The sequence below is a fragment of the Astyanax mexicanus genome, chromosome 19 (genome assembly GCF_023375975.1).
Source record: "Astyanax mexicanus isolate ESR-SI-001 chromosome 19, AstMex3_surface, whole genome shotgun sequence".
In the NCBI taxonomy this organism is placed as follows: Eukaryota; Metazoa; Chordata; class Actinopteri; order Characiformes; family Acestrorhamphidae; genus Astyanax; species Astyanax mexicanus.
In genome coordinates, this window is record NC_064426.1 from 42,020,645 (window position 1) to 42,038,883 (window position 18,239).

Sequence of the window (18,239 nt, forward strand, 5' to 3'; positions counted from 1 at the left end):
AACACACAAAACACGTTCCTAACCAACTATATAGCTTACCTAGCCAGTAAGATAACTAAATAACTTGTTATGGATGCAGTAAACTACACTGACAGCCCAAAAAGAGCATAATATCTTATTTAGCATGCTAGCTAACTAGCTAGCTAAACATCCGCTTATTTGGCTAGCTGGGTTTACGTAAACTGCGTAATCTTGCTAGCTAACGCACGCAGAGCTAGCCAATCCAGATCCAGAGCGTAGTTAACGATGCATCCCGAGATTGCGCTCCAGCTGACTGCTCAGCACTCTATAGCGCGGCTGCAGCGGAGCTGAACATGCGGATGTAGCAAAATCCCGCGGTGGATTTTTAGTTTCTGGAAATTTAGTGGATTTTACTGGAATATTGACTAAACTAAACTAACCCAGACAAACATAGATGAGTTATTAGCTTAATACCATTGTTATAGTTAAGTTAAATAGCGTTAAATTGTTATAATAAACTGTCAAACTAGATAATCACAACATTATAGCGCTGTCTGCTCTCTGCTCTCGCTTTCAATACACAGGCTCGGCTCAACTCAACTGGGCAGAGCTGGCCAATCCCGATCCAAAACGGAGCTACTGATCCATCCCGGGATTTTGCTCTAGCGGCCTCGCCAGCTTGGTTATAACGTGGCTGCAGCGGAGCTGAACATGCGGCTGGAGAAAAACCCCGGAGTGGATCCTTAGTTTCAGGTCTTCTGCTGCGATGTTGACTAAACTTAGCTGACCCGGACAGACATGGATGAGTCACAAACTTAAATTATAATAAATATTTATACGTTATAAAATAATACATTAATAAAAACTGTTATACCAGTTAAACACTTAATAAGCCCGTTCCTGCAGCAGCATCATCAGCAGGTAAAGATAAGGTAACGTTAAATAAGGTGATAAGTTACGCTACCGGGCAGTTAAGGCAAGTTATGGTAACTCTAGTTAGTTAGCAAGGCGAGCTTACCTGTCCGCTCAGGCGAGTCCTCGCGTTAGTTAGTTTGTATCGACTCAGCGGCCCTCGCGCTGCTGTAAACCCCGCATGTCTGCACCCTGTACTGGATAAATGAGCTCGCGCTCCTCTTCGTTTAGCTCTACGCAAAAAAAATAAACGCTCACTTTCGATACTCCCTAACTTTCGGTTCGTAAGAAAGGGGCGTGAGAGCTCGCGCGCGCGTCCCCTGCTGCTGCTGCTGTTTGCTGAGGCTCGCGCGCAGCTCGGGATGAGAACCGGCGGTGTCTGTCTTGTCATCAAGAGTTTTGCATGGGGATTTCCATAAACACACTCACACGGTAGGCTGGGACTGAGGATTTAATCACAGAATTAGACAATAACTTGGCTGGGTTCACTACTGATTTACTCTTTAGCAAACACAGTACAGCAACGTTGGGAAAACCTTTTATTTTGGTGGCCCTGCAACGTTGTCAGAACGTTGGAATGCATTAAAATGCTGTAAAATAGCTATAAAGGATCATTTTGATGCAAGAAAAATAATTGAAATACTGTATTACTATTTACTAATACATTTTAACAACGTTGTGGAGAAAACATTAACAGTGCAACGTTGTAGCAACGTTGGGACAACCTATATATAATTTTAGTATAATATAGTTTATATATAATTTGCTAAGATAATGACACTAACATCAAAACTTCTTATAACCAAAAAAAACAAGGTTGTGACAACGTTGTGGATAAAACATTAACAGTGCAACGTTGGGCCAACTTTTGCTTGTTTATTTCCTGGATCATTTTAATAATTAAACATAATTGCATTACTGTATGACTACCCCTTAATAAGTTTATGACAACTTTGTTGATCAAACATTAATAGTGCAATGTTGTAGCAACGTTGTAGCAACGTTGGGACAACCTTTGCTTGTTTATTTGCAGGGATAATGGCACCAACAACACAACTTTTTACAACCAAGAAGCAAAGGTTGTGACAACGTTGTGACAGCATTTTGATAAAACATTAACAGTGCAAAACCTTTGGACAACGTTGTAGCTATGTTTTAAAAAAGCAGACAACATTGTGGCAACAGGCAATGATACCTAATTATTAGGTTGTGACAATGTTGTTGATAAAACATTAATACTGCAGTGTTGGTACAACTTTTGCTTGTTTGTTAGGTAGAAATTAAAATTTAATAAAAACAGTAATATTATAACCAAGCTTTGGACAACGTTGTAGCAACGTTGCAGGGAAGTTTACAACATTGGGACAACTTTGTGTGTTTACTGATATAATGGAACTACTAAGATAGTCTTATAACCAATGAGCAAGGTTGTGAAATCGTTGTGACAGCATTGTTGATAAACTATTAAGAGTGCATCCTTTGGACAATGTTTTAGCATTTAGCATTAGTGTGCATTTTAACAGGGTAATATATAATATATGATATATGAAATACTTTTCTTTGACATTTAAAAACATGTGTTCCCATTCATGCACAGTGCAGATCAGAATGGAATAGTATGTTTTAAAACTTCAAATTAGAATTTTTAAATTTCAAAATATTCAGTCCCCTAGTCTGGTAATAATAAAAACAGGACGAAATGTCAGATATATGTATCTGGGGAACCCTAAACTAGTTTATAGTTGAGCCCGCTAGTGGGGGAAGCCCCTGAAGCAGTATAAGACACTCTAGCTGTTTACTGAGGGACTTTTCTTCAGCTGTGTTGAAACACAGAACTTTCCTATCACTGTGACTCAGCAGACTGTTAGCTAATCCCACCCTGATACCCCCCAGCATACACCAACAACCCTCCCCCCAACCCCCACCCCCCAGGGACTGCAGTACCACCCTCACCCACCGAGACACCGAGAAAAATACCTCCATAAGCTGCCAACAAATCCTTGTTTCTACAGCTCTGGAAAACCTCTGGAATATAATCAAGAGGAATTGGCATCATGTTCTCCTCCACCAGTCTTACACACTGCTGCTTTTGGATAACTTTATGCTGCTTTACTCCTGGTGCAGAAATTCAAGCAGTTCAGTTTGGTTTGATCTTCTTCTTGATTTTATTCCAGAGGTTTTCAATACGGTAAAATCAAAGAAACCCATCATTTTTAAGTGGTCTCTTATTTTTTTTCCAAAGCTGTATATCCATATTTTATGTCACTTGTCAATACAATATGATATGATAAGATTTTATGCATCTTGGCATCATGTTCTCCTCCACCAGTCTTACACACTGCTTTTGGATAACTTTATGCCACTCCAGTCCTGACCTGTTACACACCTTAACACTTCATCTAATTTGATCTAATCTCAACTAATAACCTGATCTTGTTTCATTTTTAGGCAGAAATGGCCTCCAAACCCTCCATTATTCCACTGCTTCTCCAAGAAGACGAGCTGATGTGCCCAATCTGCCGGGCGCTAATCAGGAACCCTGTGACTACGCCATGTGGGCACAGCTTCTGCATGCCCTGCATCCAGCAGCACTGGGCCAGAAGCTCTTTGCCCTGGTTTTGCCCGCACTGCCGGAGGAGCTTCATCTGTAAACCTGTCCTCCAGCCCAGCACTGTTCTCTGCTCTATCATGGAGAACGTGGCGAAGGTGTGGGCAGAACCCGAACCCTGCACAGAACCCGCACCTGGCATCACATGCGACGTCTGCGAGGACGGGCGCCAACTGCCTGCAGATAAAACCTGCGTTACCTGCCTGGCCAGCTTCTGCAGGGTTCACCTGATGCCACATACAGGAAGCCGGGCTCTGAAGAAGCACTGCCTGTGTGCACCAGTCTCGAACCTGAAGGAGCTGCAGTGTGAGAAGCATGGCAGGGCACTCGAGCTGTTCTGCAGGGGGCACAGGGTGCCAGTCTGTTGGCAGTGCATGCCCAAGCATCGCAGGTGCAGTGTGAGGGCAGTGGAGGAGATCAGGAGAGAGTGGAAGGTGAGAGAAAACTAAAAATATACAGTTTTTACCACTTAAAGCCATCAAACCCAGCTGAACTGCTTGAATTTTTGCACCAGGAGTAAAGCAGCATAAAGTTATCCAAAAGCAGTGTGTAAGACTGGTGGAGGAGAACTGTATTAAACCCAATTAACTAAAATATTTATTTATTTTGTTTCATTTTATTGTGTTAGAATTTTGTTACATTAAAATTAAAATGTAAATCATGTGTTAAGGATGCACCTAAATGTGATTAAAAACCACCAGGGTTATTCCACCAAATATTGATTTCTGAACTCTTAAAACTTTATGAATATGAACTTATTTGAGGTCTGAAAGCTCTGCATCTGCTTTTTGTTATTTCAACCATTTCTCATTTTACTGCAAATAAATGCTCTAAATTATTTTAATATTTTATTTGGAATTTGGGAGAAATGTTGTCTGTAGTTTATAGAATAAAAAAACAATGTTCACTTTACTTAAACATTTATAAATAGCAAAATCAGAGAAACTGATTCAGAAACTGACGTGTTCTCTTCATTTTGTTTTCCAGAGCTGTATATATATTTACTTAGTTTTGTTTCATCAAATACAATGTTTATCCCATTGTTAGGGCATCTATTGGGCACCACATCACATTTAGGTACGGGACAATAAGCAACCAAAGAAACTAAAAAGTATAAAGAAAATAAAGTATTTACCTTGTTAAAATGTATAATAACAGAGCTCCAAGTGCTCCAGCTGTCTAAAGTGCTGCCACTATGATCAGGAGATCGCCTGTTCGAATCCTGGTCATGTAGCTTGCCATCGGCTACCGGAGCCCTGAGAGAGCACAATTTGCCCTGCTCTCTCTGGGTTGTACGAAAACCGTACCAAGTATCACTCCTAACAGCACAAGCAACGTTTTTCAGTATAGTTAGGTGGTTGCTGTGGTTGCTATAGAGTTGCTAGGTGGTCGCTGTGGTGTTGCTAGTTGATTGCTATGGTGTTGCTAAGTGATTGCTGTGGGAAGGGGGATTTCACACTCTTTATTTTTTTCCCACAAGAAATGCAGCCAATAAGAACTATAAGAACTGTATGTATTAGTGATATTTTTCTAATCATCGGCATAGATTTTATTCATTATATTATAAAGCTTATTGGAGCATTCAACCTTATTAAGGTTTCAAAATATTTAAAAATGTACATACTATGCAAAACGTCTAAAGGTAAAATTAGAGTCTTAATTCTGCATTTAATGCATTCTTTGATGCATTGAACTAAAAATGCTCGGCCTGATCCAGATGCCGATCCAGAGGTAGGCAGGCACCAGCACCCAACCAACAAATGGGCTCGCACCATAACCAGAAGTTCTTCAGCAGTTTTTTTTATTATCTTAGAACAGCATTTGTAGATGTAGAACCTAGTTGATTTTGAAACTGACTGAAATTGTATGTAAATTATTTGTTTTAGTTTTTTTATAATAATAAAACCCTGCTGTTATGATCTGTTTTTCAGGCCTCAATCGATCCGGTTGCCAATGAAGCTAAGGACAGAGCGGACGCCACTGACAGAGCCCTGGAATCATTAGATACCCTATCTGAGGGTGTAGTGGTAACGTATTCCTGTTATACACAAGTATATTTAGGTATATTTATTAATATTAAAGCTTAGAATCTCTGTTTCTCAATGCATTTGCCAGTTTATCTTTAAATCTTTTCTAAAAATAAATATTTTTATCGAATTTATATTATACCTTGCAAAAATAATTTTTCATATTTGTTCATTAGCAAAATATATTAGAGCATAATAGCTTAAATCATAATTTCTCTGATTTTGTTATTTATTGGTATATGGTTGAGTAAAATGAACATTGTTGTTTTATTCTATAAACATTTCTCCCCATTTCCAAATAAAAATATTGTCATTTAGAGCATTTCTTTGCAGAAAATGAGAAATGGCTGAAATTACAAAAAAGATGCAGAGCTTTCAGACCTCAAATAATACAGAGAAAACATCATGTTCTCCTCCACCAGTCTTACACACTGCTTTTGGATAACTTTATGCTGCTTTACTCCTGGCGCAAAAATTCAAGCAGTTCAGTTTGGTGGTTTGATGGTTTGTGATCATCCATCTTCCTCTTGATTATATTCCAGAGGTTTTTAATTTGGTAAAATCAAAAAAGTGGTCTCTATTTTTTTCCAGAGCTGTATTTGGCAAATTATGGCTAATTAGAAATTATAAAAATCTTCCCTTGCAAGGTATGATTAGACAAAAAAAATCAGATTTTTCTTTAATTCAGTTGTTAGCAACCATCACTTTTGTTTAAAGAATGTTTTGGAAAAAGCAACATTTTTGGCACAAAGTTAAAGTTAAAAAATCTTCTTTCTAATTTTACATGCATGTTTACTGTACGTAGGTCAAATACTTTTAAAATCCAGAATTTTATAATTTTTTTATACTTATATGTTATTGATTTATCAAAGCTTATTGATTAAAAGAACATACAAACAAGGCTACCAGGGAACAAATAATAGTACAATTGACATTATGGTGGTATTATCCAAAAATAAAAAAATCTTGCTTACAAATTAAGAATACAATGAGCAAACATGGGTTAGGATTTTTTTTTTTTTTTTAATTTTTATACATTTTTAAAGCCGTTACTTTTTCACAATTACTGTCAGTTTAAAACATTTAAACATCAAAACATCTCTCCCATGTAAGCTTTAATCAATGCTGGACATTCCTATTTATCTCATTGGGCATTAAATTGCAGTGACCGGACAGGGGCACTTCAGAGGGCCAATCATATTTCAGCTGGGCCCTGATGCTCCTGTGGCCCCGCCCATAGAGCCACCAGTGCACTGTGGGCATGCAGTGCCTATCCCAGTGATAGGCTGTTTTTGTGTATTTGTGTCGTCCTCAGGCCTCTGCAGAGAAGATGAAGGAGGATGTGGAGCTCTGTTTCGAGGCTCTGAGGGAAACTATTGGACGGGTTCAGGACAAAGTTCTAACCTTTATAGATGCAGAGAGGACGTGTGTCCTCCAACGAATACAGGAGCACCAAAAAATACTGAACAGTCACCTGCTGGCAGTTTCCGAAACAGTGAACCAGTTAAATAAATGCAGAACCAACGACTCGTATTTCAACTTCTCTCAGGTTAGAACTAGAAACCCTAGTTTTTAAAAGTCATTTTAAAATGTTAACTTGTGTCTCTAGTATGAATGAATGCCATGTGAGCTGGTTTTGGTAAAAAAAAAAATGCTCCAGTGATCCGGTATAACACTGCTTTAGTCCCGTGGAGGAGTGGGCAGGGAGAAACGATAGGATTTTGGATAACATATTGCTGCAAGGCTAACAGCACTGCAACATCAGAAGGCAGTGAGACGGACAACATTTAGAAACGTTTTAAAATAAAGACTTTTTTACACTAATAACAGTCTTGCAATGTCATATGTTACTTTACAACATGTGTAATAATGCCCTGCTAAGTGCAGTTCAGACACTGACCTAGTCTTAGAGTCTCTGTAAAACACCAAATCCACCAGAGATCCTATTTAAACCTATAGTTACACACAGAGGTGGGTTGTCCAGGTCCTGGTGGATTTTTACTTTTAACTAGTGTGAACAGAACTGTTCTAAACACACACCTACCTATCTCAATTGTACTTGGCTGGTGTTTTTCCTCCATAGACAAATTTTAACCATTAGTTTCTTAGCTCTGAATTACTGGGTAAAGTATATAAACACTAGGGGTGTCACGATCTCGATATTTTATCGAAATCGAATCGAAATGAGGTCACGATCTCGAGTATCGAAGTCAAAAAGAGGATCGACGATCCCTCCCGCGCGCGCTACGCAAATAGCGCAGCGCGCTACGCAAATGGCGCGGCACCAACACAGCGCATCCTATTCATTTAAATAGAGATAGCCACTGCATGAGCGCAGTCGGCGGGAGTGTGATCACTGTTTTTATCTGTCCAACGGGGGAGGGGGGGCGGTGGTTGGGCGCGCAGGTTTTGTATCTGTATCTAACGGAGGGGTGGGTGCGCGCAGGTGAGAGCGTGTGAACTCGCTGAAATGCGTGTGTCAGTGTGACTTGAGAACACTGACTATAGATCACAGTGAGGTGGATTAAAAATCTTAAACTTATAATTGACTACACCTGTTGCTTTCCATTGAATTAAAAAAACATCTTTCCCTCAGATAAAGTAAACACAAGCGTGTTTCTGACTAAAATAAAAGCTTTTCAGGAGAGATATAAGTTATGTGTAAATATTTATAAGACAATACCCACATCACTTATCTAACCAGCCTGTACTGATTTCTGCCCCCCAATAATGCTTTCAATAACCTCTTGTAACCCCTGGGAGCCAGGGGTTACACTCTAATAGCCTTTAATAGTCTTCAGTAGCCTTTAAAAGACTTACCTGGCGGCCGTGGTGTGTCCACTAAACTCCGTAGTTATAAACATCCTGAGGTTAGCAGCGCGCTAACTGACCTGTTTATAATGTAATCCGAGCAGTGCCTCCGTGTCGGCTGTTCTAACCTGCTGCTGTTAGCTGCTTGGGCTGAAAGATGAACTGTAGTGAGCTGTATTATCCGGTTAGTGGGGTTAAAACCTTTATTTGTTTACAGAAACAGTAAAAACGGACTGGCTGAGCTCTGTAGCCCGTGGCTGGGCTGTACTGAAGTAGTGACTGAGTGAAGAGAGCGGGGCTTGTGCTGCTGCTGCTAGTGGTTGGATGAAGAACTGCAGCTTCATGTAATGAGCAGTTTCACCAGCCATCCACACACAGCTCTGATAAACTGCTTGTTTTAATAGTGCACACTGTTGCTACCAAAAAAAGTCACTAGATGGCATTACCATATATATCTTAATAAATAATAATAATAATAATATTTATAATATTTATAATAATAATAATAATAATAATAAATATATTATTTAAATTTTATGAGGCATAAAATAATAACAAGAAAAAAAAACAAGAAAATCGAGAATCGAATCGAATCGTGACCCTCAAATCGAAAATGAAATCGAATCGAGGATTTAGAGAATCGTGACACCCCTAATAAACACTGATGTGTTATTCGCACAAATAACACAGTAATGAACTGCATGCTGTTCTGATGAGACGGTGTCGCCACCCAGATTCAGCTCTGTCTGTGGGCGGTCCCGATTCGAGGTGGGCGGGGCCATGAATACTAATTCACAGGTTGATGTAGACATGGTGCTTTTCCTGATTCTCATTTTTTTCTGAATATTTTCTTTTAGTAGCTGCTGCAGAGAATGAGGAAGAGGTTGAGGATGTGTTTCATCATATGAAGCATCATAAACAACTCAGAGAGAAAATAATAATATCTGATGACTCTCTCTTACAGCCCCTGCCACTGGTTCCTCCAGAGATCAGTCCACTACAGGAAGCTGATGTTCAGATGGATGGGCGTGCTGTGGAACGGATCATCCTGGACCTCCAACAGATCCAAAATCATCTAGAATTGAATCATCTAGAATCTCAGCTTTGTTCCAACCTGAAGAAACACGCAACAAACACACTGCAGGACAAAGGTAAGGTCAGTTATGGATGAGTTAAAACTGAGCTTTTTAACTAAAATTCCCCCATTTTTCCCTACAACACCCCCATGCCATGAGAGAACCTGGCTATTTGTGGGCTTACTGTTGTCCAAACATCCGAGATTCCTCTGAGTCCAGTAGAGAAGTGGGCGGAGCTTCTGAACATGGTGAACATAAGGCCCCACCTTCCCTTTGGCCTACTTTAGGTCCTGCCTAAAAATGTTTTTTTTTTGTTTCTATGTCCTCTATTGCTAAATTCCTCTATTGCATCATTGTGTATCATCATCATAATGTAAGGTGGTGTAATATTAACAAATTAAATAGAATTAAGCAATAATACACTCAAGGTTCGTGCTACAACGTGTAATATTGGCACTGCTGTGCTGTGGTCGTAGATCAGCACAGCAGTGCCAATATTACACATTATAGCACAAACCTCGAGTTTATTATTGCGATTATACCACAGTTCGATTATCGAGTTAAAGAGGAGGAGTATGAATAATATATGTTGGGTTATAAACACTCTGCGAGTTAAAATAGTTCCATTTCTGCTCTGTTTGTAGCTGCGCTGTTGATGTTTGGCTTGTAAGCGCTGCATTGTTGCTAGATTACGCGTATTTTGCGGAGTAATACATGGAGAGCTTCTGTTACAGCGCATTACCGGCTGATAATGGAACTCACACAATGCCTCTCAGCCAATTACATTGCAGGGTGGGAACTAACTGCGGTATATTCATCTTCTCTTCTTGTCTGTAGATTCCTGTGGCGTTTCCTTTGATCCAACTACCGCTAGTGCCTCGGTGCTGCTATCCGACGACAGCTCTTCTCTCACAGTGGAGCACAGTGGGCTTCTAGCCTGGAAAGACCACCAGGTGAACCTGGAGCTGAACTTCAGGGTGCTGTGCTCTCAGAATTTCACTAGGGGGCAGCATTACTGGGAAGTTATGCCACCCAGGGACCTAAGAAGAAACTGGGCCGTGGGAGTTACGTATAAAAATTGTCAAGATTGCTACCAGGGTTCGGGCCAAGATCAGAGATCCTGGTACGTTATTTGGCGGAATGCCGGGAAAAAAACTTCAGATAATTGCGAAAAAAATGAGAATACAGACACATGCAAGGGAGCGGAGGATGCCATACTTAAACGAACACTAAGAAAGACCAGAGAAGACAATGTGCTCCATGCTGCTGAGTATGGTGGCGATGCTCCAAAACGTACGAAAGAAAAAGTCGTAAAAGACAAAGTCCAGGGTCATGTGACAGCCACACGAAAAAAAGAAAACAACAAGGTCATCACCGGGTTTTTCGCCTCGCACAACCAGAACACGCACCTGATCTCCAAGAGTCCTCCAGGTAAGATAGGTGTGCACCTGGACTGTGATCGGGGCTGGTTGAGCTTTTTCACCGTGTCCGGCTCCAGGGTTCGGCTCTGCTACAGGTTTCAGACTCTGAGTTCTAAACCACTGCGTCCTGCTGTCTGGCTCAGAGACCCGGAGGAGACAACGGCCATCAGCACCAGAGGAGCTTCTGACTCTGAGGAGCAAATGGGAAGTTGAATTTAACTCTGTGGGGAGTTGAATTTGAACTCTGTGGGGATTTTAATTTTCACTCTGTGGAGAGTTGATTTTAAACTCTGTGGGGAATTGAATTTTAAATCTGGGAAGTTGAATTTGAACTCTATGGGGAATTGAATTTTAAACCTGGGAAGTTGAATTTGAACTTTGCAAAACTTCTGCTCTATTTAATTATAAATATTTATCTTTATCTCTGTTGTATGTGTTAATATTACTGTGTTGTCGTAAATGAACCACTAGGTGGTGCTAAAGCCACTCCTACAGCCATAGGCAGTGCAGAACGAACAGCTGTGATGCTGCTGCCTGTCAACCCCATTTTCCTTATGATAAAATGTTTTTTCCTTAAACATACTTCAATAAATCAATAAAAAAACTTAATTATGTATTTTTTTTTCCACAGACTATAATAAAGAATTGTTTTTTAATTATTTTTGCCCCTCACAATCAGAATTTCAGGGGAAAAAATGCACATTTTAACAAAAATCAGATAAATGTAAAATACAAGATGCAAAAATAAAATACATTATATATATATATGGTCAAAATAAAAACCTTAAACTAAACATTGGTTTAATACTAAAGTTGTATAAACTGTGAAGAAAAACATATGGAATTATTTTATAAACAAAAAGTGTTAAACAAACCAGAATGTGTTTTATATTTTACATTCTACAAAAAGTATCTCCTCTTGCTGATATGATCAGTTTTGCATATCTCTGCTGAATTTTTCACCTGGAATTCAGTCTTTCAGTTAACAGCTGTGCTGAACTCATCAAGAGTTAATTACTTGAATCTCTTGTCTCTTAATGTAAAGTTTGAGAGCATCAGTTAAAGTAAAGTAGTGAAGAAGTAGAGTTACAGGTATACAGTGAATAGCTCTATTCTATTGAGTAATGTTCTAATGTTATATACACTCTGGACAAAAAAAATGAAGAGACCACTTCAGTTTCTGAATCAGTTTCTCTGATTTTGCTATTTATAGGTTTATGTTTGAGTAAAATGAACATTGTTGTTTTATTCTATAAACTACAGACAACATTTCTCCCAAATTCCTAAAAAGAATATTGTCAATTAGATCATTTATTTTATATAAAAAAATAATGCAAAGAAAACAAGTTCATGGTTATTAAGTTTTAAGAGTTCACAAATAATCAATATTTGGTGGAATAACCCTGGTGGTTTTTAATCACAGTTTTTTTTTCATGCATCTTGGCATCATGTTCTCCTCCACCAGTCTTACACACTGCTTTTGGATAACTTTATGCTGCTTTACTCCTGGTGCAAAAATTCAAGCAGTTCAGTTTGGTGGTTTGATGGTTTGTGATCATCCATCTTCCTCTTGATTATATTGCAGAGGTTTTCAATTTAGTAAAATTAAAGAAACTCGTCATTTTTAAGTGCTCTCTTATTTTTTTTTACAGAGCTGAGTCACTGAGTCATATCCAGCGATGGAGATGAGGAGATGAGGACTGGGCTCCTCTATATAAAGCGCAGTCAGGTGGAGGAGAGGATCAGGAACTTCAGGCTACAGCGGGTCTCCAGAAGCTCCAGTATGCTGCAGAGCGGGTCCGCGGTTCTGGTTCTGGTGCTGGTCTCGGCGCTCGGGCCGGTGGAGGGCTGGTATAAGCAGGCGGCGGGTCCGAGCTATTACTCGGTGGGCAGAGCGTCCGGGCTGCTGTCCGGGATCCGGCGCTCCCCTTACCGGAGAGCGGAACCGGCGGAACCGGACCCGCGGGAGACCACCGGACCGGCCTCTGACTACGACCTGCTCTCTGACCCGCACCCGAACTCTGTCCTGCAGAACCTGGTAAGACTTTCATTTACTTTTAATTAAGACAAAATAGAACACAAAAGAAGTCTCTAATATCTTAAAACAGCTCTGGAAAAAAAGTAACAGACCACTTAAAAAAATCAGTGTGTAAGACTGGTGGAGGAGAACTGTATTAAACCCAATTAACTAAAATATTTATTTATTTTGTTTCATTTTATTGTGTTAGAATTTTGTTACATTAAAATTAAAATGTAAATCATGTGTTAAGGATGCACCTAAATAAAAATATAAAACTAAACTAAAAACAAGCAAAATGCTGCTTTTATTACATTAATTTTGCCTCGTGTGAATACAGTGTGTTAGCACTAATTGTCAGAACGCCTGTTCTACACTGTAAATATGATTTGATCTGGTTCTACCAAATTGAAAACCTCTGGAATATAATCAAGAGGAAGATGGATGATCACAAGCCATCAAACCACCAAACTGAACTGCTTGAATTTTTACACCAGGAGTAAAGCAGCATAAAGTTATCCAAAAGCAGTGTGTAAGACTGGTGGAGGAGAACATGATGACAAGATGCATGAAAAAAAACTGTGATTAAAACCAGGGTTATTCCACCAAATATTGATTTCTGAACTCTTAAAACTTTATGAATATGAACTTGTTTTCTTTGCATTATTTGAGGTCTGAAAGCTCTGCATCTGCATCTAATTTCTCATTTTCTGCAAATAAAAGCTCTAAATGACAATATTTTAATATTTGTATTTGGAATTTGGGAGAAATGTTGTCTGTAGTTTATAGAATAAAACAACAATGTTCATTTTACTCAAACATAAACCTATAAATAGCAAAATCAGAGAAACTGATAAAAAATTGAAGTGGTCTCTTTATTTTTTTCCAGAGCTATATATTGAACTATATGTAAATATTTATACCCAATTAACCAAAATATTTAACTGCTTTTTTTAAATGTGCATTTCACTAAACGCAAGGGCATACATTTTTTCAAAACAGTTTTAAACTGTTTATAAACTGATTTTTAAAATTATTTTTCTTAATGTGCTGCAATTGGTGGAAATACATTTTAAAATAAAACATATTTTAATTATATTTGAAATGTTTTTCACATTACTGCTGCACAATATATCGTTTTAGTATCTTTATGCACAATAGTCATATTGTAGGATGTGCTGCGTCAAATAGGGCAAATTAAACCATGCTAAGCATGTTATACTACAACATGCTCAATTTAAAATGTTATATTTAGACATGGATATATAAAAAAACATTTATAATACATTTATGATACATTTGTATATGAGTTATGTATGTGTTATCGCAAAAAAACATGAAATATCTGATATTATTTTAGGGTCATAATCCCCACCCCTAGTAGAGAGTAAGATACAGGGTCATTTTTGAGGCGGGTTGAGGAGTCTGATGGCAGTAGGGAAGAACCTGTTCCTTAACCTGGTGGTTTTGAATTTCACTCTTCTGTGAACAGTCTGTGTTGGGGGTGGGAAGAGGATGTGTTTAAGGATGGAGGCAACTCTCTGTTGGTGTTTTTTGACCTTTAACTAGGTAACAATATAACTTATGATAATAATCTTTGATAATGTAGGCAATCAGTTTTAACCCTTTGTCAGTTCCTCTTTCAGGTCTTATAACACGTAATTATATCAGACAGACACATGCCCTGATCTCTTTTACTCCAGAAGACATACGGCTGCTCAAAAATATAATCATTTAAAATGTAAAAGGAAGAAGAATTGTTGTTTTTTTTTCGTGAACTAATCATGTTTTGATTTTTTTTATGTATAGACTTCAAATATATTCAAACCTAAGATATCTTATAAGAATATTGATGATAGTTCATTACAATGTTTATTACTTTTACATTTTACATTTTTACATGAACAGCATCATTTACTGATATTATTTGGTTTGAAACATCATATAAACATATTGAAGCACTAATAATATTGTAAAATAAATAATATTGGTTGGGGAAAAGCAAAGTGCACGTATTTTTTGGTTTTGGTTAAAGACCCTTTTTTTAACACTTTGAGGAATGAGCGGCGATGATGATGACATCATGTGATTTACTCAGAGACCTGAAAGTGAATGTAAATACAGCTGATTATGTGTTTTGAGCAAATAAATAGAGTTATAATGGAAGAATAAAACAAGGAACGTTAAAGAAGATCTTATTATTTCTCAATAGATGTTTTGTAAATGGTTTACCGCATTGGGGTTTCTGCTATTTTTAGAAAAAGTAAATTCCGCCCTTTCTAATCTTATATGAATTATGTTTTTATGTAAACTTTTTTATTGGCTGGTTGACGATCTATTCAGATGAACAATATGTCACAATTAGTGTTATGTGCAACAAAACATCTCTAAAAAATGTGATGTCCACTTAATGATAATTCTTAATGAAAAACAGTTACTCTTCCAGGTAATGTGATTTTTTTTTCCCCAATAATTCTTGCTCAATATTTCTTTTAAGAAAACAAAAAAAGTTTTAGAATGATTAATAACATGAAAAGAACAGATTTTTTTAATGTTTTTATAAAAATAATGTAAATTACAAAAAAGGGGAAAAAATGTTTTATGTGTTATCTGTTCATAATAAATAATGAGAACCTTTTTAAAAAATATCACCTAAGAAGCTTAGTGTTGTAAATGTTGTAAATATTGTAAATTGTATTATTACCACACAATTTAGCCCTAATAAAATTTGTATTATTTATAAAAAGGAATATAAAAAAAACATAAAATAAAAAACATTTAAATTATATTTGAAATGTATTTCACATTACTGCTGCACAATATATTATTTTAGTATCTTTATGCACAATAGTCATATTGTAGGATGTGCTGCGTCAAAGAGGGCAAATTAAACCATGCTAAGCATGTTATACTACAACATGCTCAATATAAAACAGGTTATATTTAGAATGTGTGTTCTGTTCATAATAAATAATGATAACCTTAAAAAATATATAAGCTAAGTAGCTTAGTGTTGTAAATATTGTAAATTGTATTATTACCACACAATTTAGCATGAATAGAAATTTTATTTTTAGAAATTTATATTTTAGAAATAATAAAAAAAAGATGTTTCTTAATGTACTGGGATGTGATCACTATTTTTTAGAAAGAGTAAGCTCCGCCCTTTCTAACCATATATGGATTATGTTTATGTGTGAAGGGATTCCTGAGTAATTAAGCTGAGAACACAAGGTGCGATTTTGGACGTACAGTCATATGAAAAAGTTTGGGCACCCCGATTAATCTTAATCATTTTTAGTTGTAAATATTTGGGTGTTTGCAGCAGCCATTTCAGTTTGATATATCTAATAACTGATGGACACAGTAATATTTCAGGATTGAAATGAGGTTTATTGTACTAACAGAAAATGTGCAATATGCATTCAACCAAAATTTGACCGGTGCAAAAGTATGGGCACCCTTATCATTTTATTGATTTGAATACTCCTAACTACTTTTTACTGACTTACTGAAGCACAAAATTGGTTTGGTTACCTCGTTGAGCTTTGAACTTCATAGCCAGGTGTATCCAATCATGAGAAAAGGTATTTAAGGTGCCCAATTGCAAGTTGTTCTCCTATTTGAATCTTCTCTGAAGAGTGGCATCATGGGCTCATCAAAACAACTCTCAAATGATCTAAAAACAAAGATTGTTCAACATAGTTGTTCAGGGGAAGGATACAAAAAGTTGTCTCAGAGATTTAACCTGTCAGTTTCCACTGTGAGGAACATAGTAAGGAAATGGAAGAGCACAGGGACAGTTCTTGTTAAGCCCAGAAGTGGCAGGCCAAGAAAAATATCAGAAAGGCAGAGAAGAAGAATGGTGAGAACAGTCAAGGACAATCCACAGACCACCTCCAAAGAGCTGCAGCATCAAACAGAGTCGAGGTGTGCTTTTGCATAACTGTCCCTTTGGTTCTGTGCTTCAGTAAGTCAGTAAAAAGTAGTTAGGAGTATTCAAATCAATAAAATGATAAGGGTGCCCATAGTTTTGCACCGGTCAAATTTTGGTTTAATGCATATTGCACATTCTCTGTTTGTACAATAAACCTCATTTCAATCCTGAAATATTACTGTGTCCATCAGTTATTAGATATATCAAACTGAAATGGCTGTTGCAAACACCCAAATATTTACAACTAAAAATGATTAAGATTAATAGGGGTGCCCAAACCTTTTTATATGACTGTAAAATCCGTGCGTAGGGGTTTATGGGTTAAAGGAACAGAGTATTTTGATTCTGAATCACTCAGTCCAGTTCAACTCATTTAAAGGTTCTATATATAATTTTTATTTTACAGAACGTGTGTGTGAAAAGCATGAGCCCCGACCTGAAGAGCTGTCGACTGGTCCAGGACCCCCGGGCCACGTTCCGCTGCGAGGCGACCGTACTGATCTCACTGGACTCCAGAGACTGTCTGAACCTCTGAACATCAGCAGCAGAAGATTCACCCAGAGATAATGATGATCCTACCTCTCTCAGCATGGAAACACAGCCCTCACAGACTGTCCTTTTATTGATTATTGATTTTTTTGATCTCGGTTTTGATGTTAAACACTGGAAGACTCTGCTAGTACAATAGTTTGGACACACCTTCTCTTTTTTAGTGCGTTTTCTTTATTTTTTATTTTCATGACTATGTACATTGTAGATTCTCACTGAAACATCAAAACTATGAATGAACACATGTGGAGTTTTATGTACTTAATAAAAAATGAGCTGAACCTCCACAGTCACCGGACCTGAACCCAATCCAGATGGTTTGGGGTGAGCTGGAGCACAGAGTGAAGAAGACAAAGGAGCAACAAGTGCTAATAAACACCTCTGGGAACTCCTTCATTCCTTCAAGACTGTTGGAAAACTTTTAATTTCAGGTGGTCACCTCTTTGAGAGAAGCTCATTGAGAGAATAATGCCATTGAGAGAGTGTGCAAAGCAGTAATCAGAGCAAAAGGGGGCTATTTTTTTAAGAAACTAGAATATATAACATGTTTTTTAGTTATTTTAACCATTTTATGTTAAGTACATAAAACTCCACATGTTCATTTATAGTTTTCAGTACGTTTTCTTTATTTTCATGACTATTTAAATTGTAGATTCTCACTGAAGCATCAAAACTATGAATGAACACGTGGAGTTTTATACTTAACAAAAAATGGTGAAATAACTAAAAAAAAACTGTTATATATTCTAGTTTCTTCAAAAAAATAGCCCCCTTTGCTCTGATTACTGCTTTGCACACTCTTGGCATCATTCTCTCAATGAGCTTCTCTCAAAGAGGTGGCCGCCTGAAATGAAAAGTTTTCCAACAGTCTTGAAGGAAGGAAGGAGTTCCCGGAGGTGTTTATTAGCGCTTGTTGCTCC

The 18,239-nt window shown here is 37.6% G+C and overlaps 3 protein-coding genes across 7 annotated transcripts in view; 2 read left to right on the forward strand and 1 right to left on the reverse strand.

Annotated features, from left to right (window-relative positions):
* Positions 1-1,285, reverse strand: part of rnf213a (ring finger protein 213a) — a 152,832-nt gene extending 151,547 nt beyond the window's left edge. For 2 of the 3 annotated variants that reach the window (XM_049468109.1, XM_049468107.1), the window contains exon 1: positions 980-1,285. In XM_049468109.1, coding sequence (XP_049324066.1) covers positions 980-1,264 — 285 coding nt within the window. In that variant the 5' untranslated portion in view covers positions 1,265-1,285. The remainder of the gene's footprint in view (positions 1-979) is intronic. The other variant, XM_049468110.1, reaches the window with a different exon arrangement.
* LOC111194825 (E3 ubiquitin-protein ligase RNF135-like) lies at positions 1,217-12,544 on the forward strand. Of its 3 annotated transcripts, XM_022679948.2 has the most exons (7): positions 1,217-1,305; positions 3,322-3,915; positions 5,413-5,508; positions 6,824-7,057; positions 9,284-9,470; positions 10,233-10,826; positions 12,469-12,544. In XM_022679948.2, exons 2-7 carry the CDS (start codon positions 3,328-3,330, stop codon positions 12,480-12,482), a joined length of 1,713 nt encoding a protein of 570 aa, XP_022535669.2. In that variant the 5' UTR covers positions 1,217-1,305; positions 3,322-3,327; the 3' UTR covers positions 12,483-12,544. The 3 variants fall into 3 exon arrangements, with proteins under 3 accessions (XP_022535669.2, XP_022535668.2, XP_022535670.2); XM_022679947.2 differs by lacking the exon at positions 12,469-12,544 and having other exon boundaries at positions 10,233-12,312; XM_022679949.2 differs by lacking the exons at positions 6,824-7,057; positions 12,469-12,544 and having other exon boundaries at positions 10,233-12,312.
* Positions 12,510-17,512, forward strand: npb (neuropeptide B). Its single transcript, XM_022679950.2, has 2 exons — positions 12,510-12,854; positions 17,177-17,512. The coding sequence occupies exons 1-2, from the start codon at positions 12,510-12,512 to the stop codon at positions 17,303-17,305; spliced, it is 474 nt and encodes a 157-aa protein (XP_022535671.1). The 3' UTR covers positions 17,306-17,512.
* Positions 17,513-18,239: the final 727 nt, after the last annotated feature.